The sequence below is a fragment of the Physeter macrocephalus genome, chromosome 19 (genome assembly GCF_002837175.3).
Source record: "Physeter macrocephalus isolate SW-GA chromosome 19, ASM283717v5, whole genome shotgun sequence".
Taxonomy (NCBI): Eukaryota; Metazoa; Chordata; class Mammalia; order Artiodactyla; family Physeteridae; genus Physeter; species Physeter macrocephalus.
In genome coordinates this window covers 2,679,309-2,685,526 of record NC_041232.1, presented here as the reverse complement: position 1 = coordinate 2,685,526, position 6,218 = coordinate 2,679,309, and the positions used below count along the sequence as shown (strand labels likewise).

Here is a 6,218-nt window from a genome sequence, read left to right as displayed (position 1 = left end):
AAAAAAAAAAAATGGTACTGATGAACCTAGTTGCAGGGCAGGAATAAAGAGTTAGACACAGAGAATGGACTTGAGGACATGGGGTGGGAGGGCGAAGCTAGGGGGAAGTGAGAGTAGCATCAACATATATACACTACCGAATGTAAAATAGTTGGCTGGTGGGAAGCAGCAGCATAGCACAGGGAGATCGGCTCCGTGCTTGTGATGACCTAGAGGGGTGGGATAGGGAGGATGGGAGGGAGGCTCAAGAGGGAAGGGATATGGGGGGAACATGTGTATGCATATGGCTGATTCGCTTTGTTGTGCAACAGAAACTAACACGGTGTTGTGAAACAATTATACTCCAATAAAGATCTATTAAAAAATAATAATAATTTGAGGCCTAGGACACCAACATTCTGAGATCACCTTAATCCAGTTTGAGTGGCTGAGATCATCTGAAGCTGGGCCGCCGTGCTTGTAAGAGCTTCTCTGTACCTATTTGACTGTTACTCGGAGTGAGGACCCGTCCGCAGGTGTGGTCCCCCAGCACACCCAGCCCCAGGCACTGGAGGATGTCAGAAGCCCTGCTTGGCCGTTCAGCCTCCTCTTCCAGGACTGGCAGTCGTCTGGAGGGGAAAAGCGGCTCCAAAAGCCAGGCTCCTCTCACTCGGAGGCCTGTATTTCTCTCCTGCTTCTGACGCCCTTGAGCAGATGTTTTCTATTTGTCTGGCTTTTCTAGTTGTCTGTGGAAGTTTGGTCTGAATTGTTTAGTCTTTCATTACTAGGATGTCTGCTTTACATGTTAACAGATTATTATTTTTTAAACCTATGGGAGCAAGGCAGATGCAGGGGACCAGATAGGAGACTGTTACAGTAACCCAGGTGAGAGATGCTGGTGTCTTAGACCAGGGTGGTGGTGTAGTGGAGGAGGTGATGAGAAAGGATTGGAATCTAGGTGTATTTTGGAGGTATAACTAACGGGCAGGATTGGTCTTTGGATATGGGGATGAAAGAAAGTGACCAATCAAGGACGACTCTGAGGTTTATGGCCTGAGGGTGAATGGTTGTGTCCTTTTCTAGGATCATGATGACTAAGAAAGGAGCAGTTTGGGGGGCAGAGGTGGGAGGGAAGGAAAAAGTGCAGTTTAGGTCATGTCAAGAGTGAAATACCTCTTAGATGCCTAGGGGAGGTAGCCTGTGGATGGCTGGGGATAAGTGCCTGGAGTTGAGGGGAGATCAAATTTGGGGGTCATCAGCACAGAGGTTGTATTTTAAGCCCTGAGCCTGGATCAGCTCATCTGGGGGAGGACATAGATGCACCAGGACCAAGGACTGAGCCTGGGGCCTCCAACATCCTGAGGTTGGGGTGGTGGGAGGAAAACCGGGGCGTGGTAGGTGGGGGTACTGAAAGCCTAGTGCGGAAAGAACTTCCGAGGTCAAGTGAGATGCGGCCTTTGTGATGGGAATTTAAAATTGTTTTTTCCAGTTTGTCTTTTTTCTTTGTTTATGGTGTTTTATTCTAATTAAAATGTGTGTTTCTCTGTGCCTGGATGTAGATTCTTAGTTCTTTCATACTTCTGGCTTCATGCCCGCTTTCCCATTCCAAGATTACCTGTGTCCATGTGGTGCCCATGTGTGCCCACATGTGGGCCCAGAGCAGGGATATGTTGCTCCGGGGAGGGGGGAGCCCAATGTGGAGTGGTCAGATCAGTGTGCCTGAGCTGAGAAGGTGCTGGGGTCAGTGGTGGGGGAAGGGGACCCAGGCCCAGCCCCTCTTTGGGCCTTGGTTTCACATCTGTGACCTTGAGGTGCTGGGGAGGATTCCTGGCTGTGAGGGAAGAGGCAGCTCCCAGTGAGCTGTTCAGGGCTGTGCCCCAGGGAGGTGGGCATTTCCTCGGCACAGGCCAGTCTGACCAGCACCTAGGAGCTGAAGGGTTCACCCCTCGCTGCCCATGGACAGATGGGGAGACTGAGGCCTGAGAGCATTCCCACAGACCGTGGGGCCCTGGGAGGGGCTGTGGAACGCATCAGCCCAAGCCCTAAGCCTTGATGGCAGGGCAGGATCCCGGGGTCACTTGAAAAAGTCCAGTCTTGAAGGGGTTGGGCCAGTGTGTCCCCAGTGAGATGAGGAGTGGCATCTGCCAGGCTAGGCTCCCAGCGCTGCCGGGAGGGACGGAGGGGCTGGCCTGAGCCTGGTTCTGCCTGTTGTAAATGAGCCACTGCTGCTGGGAGGACCTAGGGAATAATGGCAGCTGGAGCACTTTGTAAACTGAGAAGCACCTTATATACAGCCAGGGGCAGTGTAAATGGCATCACAATTTGCAATCTGTAGAGTGCTGTACACCTGTGAGTGGCTGGACTTGAGGGGGCAGCCCGGTGTGGTCTCAGAACTAACCTGCGGTTTGGTGGCAGCAGGCAGGCCACCCATCTGTCCCCATTCTCCAGTGAATGCTAGCAGAGCAGCCCAGGTCAGGAGGCCAGGGCAGGGGAGCCAGGCCACTTACTCTGTGCCATGTTCCCTAGAGCCATCCTCCAGCAGCACGGCTCACCCGTGGATGCCACCATCGCGGCTCTGGTCTGCACCGGGGTTGTCAACCCCCAGAGCATGGGCCTGGGTGGAGGGGTCATCTTCACTATCTACAATGCGTCCACAGGTGAGTCCATACGGGACCCCCGTGGGAAGGATGGGCTCGTTCACAGGTGCTAACAGTGAGGTGCTTTTAGACCACCTGAGTGTATGGCTGATCTGCCCTGTCCACCCACGCCCCTTCCTGGGTCTCTTGGTGCCCCCCAACTTCTGCAAAGCCTAAACCAAGTGTTAGCACAGAGGCCAGTTCATGGTACAGAGAGAGAAACTGAGGCCCAGAGCAGGGCCGGGGCTGTCTGAGGGGGACTGCTGGTGTGCAGTGAGGCCTGGCAGCCACCGGGGTGCCCCTGACACCGCACACGCCCTGCCCAACTCCAGGGAAGGTGGAGGTCATCAACGCCAGGGAGACGGTACCCGCCAGCCACATCCCGGGTCTGCTGGACCAGTGCAAGCAGGCCCAGCCTCTGGGCACAGGTGAGGCCCTAGAGGGGCCACCCGCTTCCATCCCACCAGACCACTGGGGTTGACCAGAACCCCCCACCCTGAAGGGGCAGCGCCCCTCATGGACGGCTGAACCACCCTGGCACTGAGGGGTGGCAGCTGGGGATGGGGAGCCCCTGCGGAGGTCCTGACTCCCCGGGTTTTCCCAGGGGAGGGCTCTCTGAGTTGGGAGGGACGATCCAAGCAGAAGGACCACCTCAGCCGAAGGCCTGGAGGGTTCAGTGGAGACGGGTTGGGGGGGGGGATGGGGCCAGTTTTTCTGGGCCCCACAGGCCTGGGCCATGGACTTTGTGCAGAGGGCAATGGGGAGGCACGGGGGTGTAAGTGGGGAGGGCCGTGGTCCCAGGTGGGCTCCAGAAGGCTCACTCTGGCTGCCATGGCTGGGGGTCCAGGCAGCCAAGTGTGGAGTGACAGAGAGCCCCCAGGAGCCAAGGGGGGCGGCCCAGGGGCAGGGGTGTGACACCCATGCCGTGCAGGTGCCCAGTGGATCGGGGTGCCTGGGGAGCTCCGCGGCTACGCTGAGGCCCACAGGCGCCATGGCCGCCTGCCCTGGGCGCAGCTCTTCGGGCCCACCATTGCGCTGCTCCAGGGGGGCCTCCGCGTGCCCCAAGTCCTCAGCCGCTTCCTGCACAGCAGCTATCTGCGCCCTTCCCTGCATGCATCGTCCCTGAGGTGAGCTCCGATGGGGGTCCAGGGCCCCTCCTCAGTCCAGCCCCTCCTCAGCCCCTCCTCCAGCCAGCGGATCAACTTTCTGGGGGCCGGGGCCCTGGATGGCTAGTATGTCACTGTCTCAGCTCAGAGACCTCCGGTTCCACGTGGCAGAACCTCATCAGAGGGCTCAGGCCAGAGAGAGTTTATGCCAAAGTGATGGGGCTCCCAGGGCACAGATTTGGGCCCTGCCCTCCCCACCCCACTCTCTCTGGGCTGGCGGGAGGGCTTTGGCCACCCCACTCGCCCGCCCGGGCAGCCCACCGACCAGGAGGAGTGCCGGGTGTCAGGTCCTGGGTGGACGCCATTTTGGCGGGTGGGGGGGCGTGTCCTCCCTGGGCCTGGGCAATGAGAGACATGAAAGGGTGTCAGCCCCACCCAATCCTGGAGAATCTGCCCCCATGTCCACCGCAGCCCCTCAGGACCCCGGACCAGGACTCCCTCCCTGTAGGGTCCCTGCAGAAGTGTGGCTGCCCTCCAGGACCTGGCCTCACCCTGAGGCTGCCCCCCACCCCCCAGGCAGCTCTTCTTCAATGGGACAGAACCCCTGAGTCCTCACGACCCACTCCCGTGGCCCGCGCTGGCCACCACCCTGGAGACCGTGGCTGCGGAAGGCGCAGAGGCCCTCTACACAGGGAGGCTGGGCCAGATGCTGCTGGAGGACATTGCCAAGGAAGGTCAGCACATGAGGCCCCACAGCCCTGTTCTGCCAGAGAAAGAGGGGTCTGGGGGCCAGGGCTGAGGGTGGGTCCTGTCCTCCCCTCCCCTCCCCTCCCCTGCCCTCCCCCTGAGAGGGGGTCAGCTGCTCCCAGGGCTTGGAGAGGCCGTTGCCCCAGTCCTGCCCACTGCTGGTCTCAGGGACCTTGCAGTCAAAGCCCCCGAGGAGCAGGGCCCTGAGGGTTAGGGCCACGAGACGGGAGCCATTGGTGGCTGCGGGGGTGCTCCTGGGCCTGGAGTTGGCCACCCTCAGTCTCTCAGAGGCCAGCTTGCCTCCCCCATCTTCTCCCACTCTCCCCTCCAACCTTCCCATCCCTGGCCTCTGTCCACCCATCCCCCAGCCCTGAGGCCACTGCCCACAGGCCCAGCACCACCCCTCTGGGCCTGGAAGGCTAGGGAATGCGGGGGGCCCCCACTGTGTGAACCAAGGTCCCTGGCTGACACTCTGCACCTCGTTTCCCCATCTGTACATGGAGTCCTCTGTCTCACCCCAGGCAGCCGGCTGACCCCGCAGGACCTGGCATCATTCCGGCCTGAGGTGGTGGACGCCCTGGAGGTGCCCCTGGGGAACTACACCCTGTACTCACCGCCACCGCCTGCAGGGGGCGCGATTCTCAGCTTTGTCCTCAACGTGCTCAAAGGTGAGGCCCCCCAGGAGCCCGGCTCCCCTGAACTGAATTCCAGGCCCAGCCAGGCTCTGGGTAGCCACTGCCTCCTCCAGCTCAGCCCCCTCCTCAGACGCTGAAGACGGGGCTGAGGAGTGGGCCAGGATGGTGTGTTCTAGACCTGGCCTCCGGTGTGGCCCACACCTGGCTCTGCTGAAGGGTCTGCCGTCATCTACCCACTAAGTGCCCCCAGGTGACCCCGGTGCAGGGCACAGGTGCAGTGGCTCTGCAGGTGGTGAGCTACCGGTCCAGTGTGTGCAGCCAGGGCTGAGGCCCAGCCTATTGCAGCCTGCAGGGGGGTTGCGGGGTGCGGGGGGAGTCCCGGCAGCATCCAGGGCTGGGGCTGCCTGTGGCTGCCGTAACAAAGTATCACAAATTACCAAAACCTGGTGGCTCAGACAACAGAAATTTATTCTCTCATAGTTCTGGAGGCCAGAAGTTCAAAATCAGGGTGCCTGCAGGGCCACATTCCTTCCGGGGGGCCTGGGGGAGAATCTGTTCTTTGCCTCTTCCAGCTTCTGGCGGCTGCCGGCATTCCTAGGCTTGTGGCTGCATCCCTGCAATTTCAGCCTCTGTGGTCACACGGCCTCCCTCTTCTCTGTGTCTGTTTTATAAGGATATATGTGATTACATTTAGTGCCCACCCGGATAATCCAGGATAATCTGCTCCTCTCAAGATCCTTAATTTAATCACACATTTGCCATACAAGGTAATATTCAATCTTTTTCCATATAAGGTAGTATTCACAGGTTCTGGGAATTAGGACATGGACAAATCTTTCTCAACCCACTACACAGGATGACCCCCACCTGCGCCCACCCCCTCCCCAGGGTTCAACTTTTCCGCGGAGTCGGTGGCCAGGCCCGAGGAGAGGGTGAACTTGTACCATCACCTCGTGGAGACGCTCAAGTTTGCTAGGGGGCAGAGGTGGCGGCTGTGGGACCCTCGAAGCCACCCGGAGGTCCAGGTGAGGTACCCTGAGCTGGTGGAGAGCCCCCTTCCCTGCCCCAGGGCTCAGCATGAAGGGAGGGTCAGGCCAACGGGTGCTCCGTCCACA

The 6,218-nt window shown here is 59.4% G+C and overlaps 2 protein-coding genes across 4 annotated transcripts in view; one reads left to right on the top strand and one right to left on the bottom strand.

Annotated features, from left to right (window-relative positions):
* Window positions 1–6,218, top strand: part of GGT5 (gamma-glutamyltransferase 5) — a 26,969-nt gene that overhangs the window by 16,402 nt on the left and 4,349 nt on the right. The window contains exons 2-7 of the mRNA XM_007127180.3: window positions 2,506–2,636; window positions 2,948–3,043; window positions 3,547–3,742; window positions 4,298–4,455; window positions 4,990–5,136; window positions 5,992–6,128. Of these exons, the coding sequence (XP_007127242.1) occupies window positions 2,506–2,636; window positions 2,948–3,043; window positions 3,547–3,742; window positions 4,298–4,455; window positions 4,990–5,136; window positions 5,992–6,128 (865 nt within the window). The remainder of the gene's footprint in view (window positions 1–2,505; window positions 2,637–2,947; window positions 3,044–3,546; window positions 3,743–4,297; window positions 4,456–4,989; window positions 5,137–5,991; window positions 6,129–6,218) is intronic.
* The window catches only part of SUSD2 (sushi domain containing 2), a 25,626-nt gene continuing 24,966 nt past the window's right edge, over window positions 5,559–6,218 (bottom strand). For all 3 annotated transcript variants that reach the window (XM_055080517.1, XM_055080522.1, XM_055080523.1), the window contains one exon: window positions 5,559–5,764. Coding sequence is in view for 2 of the 3 variants with exons in the window: in XM_055080523.1 (XP_054936498.1) it covers window positions 5,698–5,764 (67 nt within the window). In the remaining variant the exon portion in view is untranslated. The remainder of the gene's footprint in view (window positions 5,765–6,218) is intronic.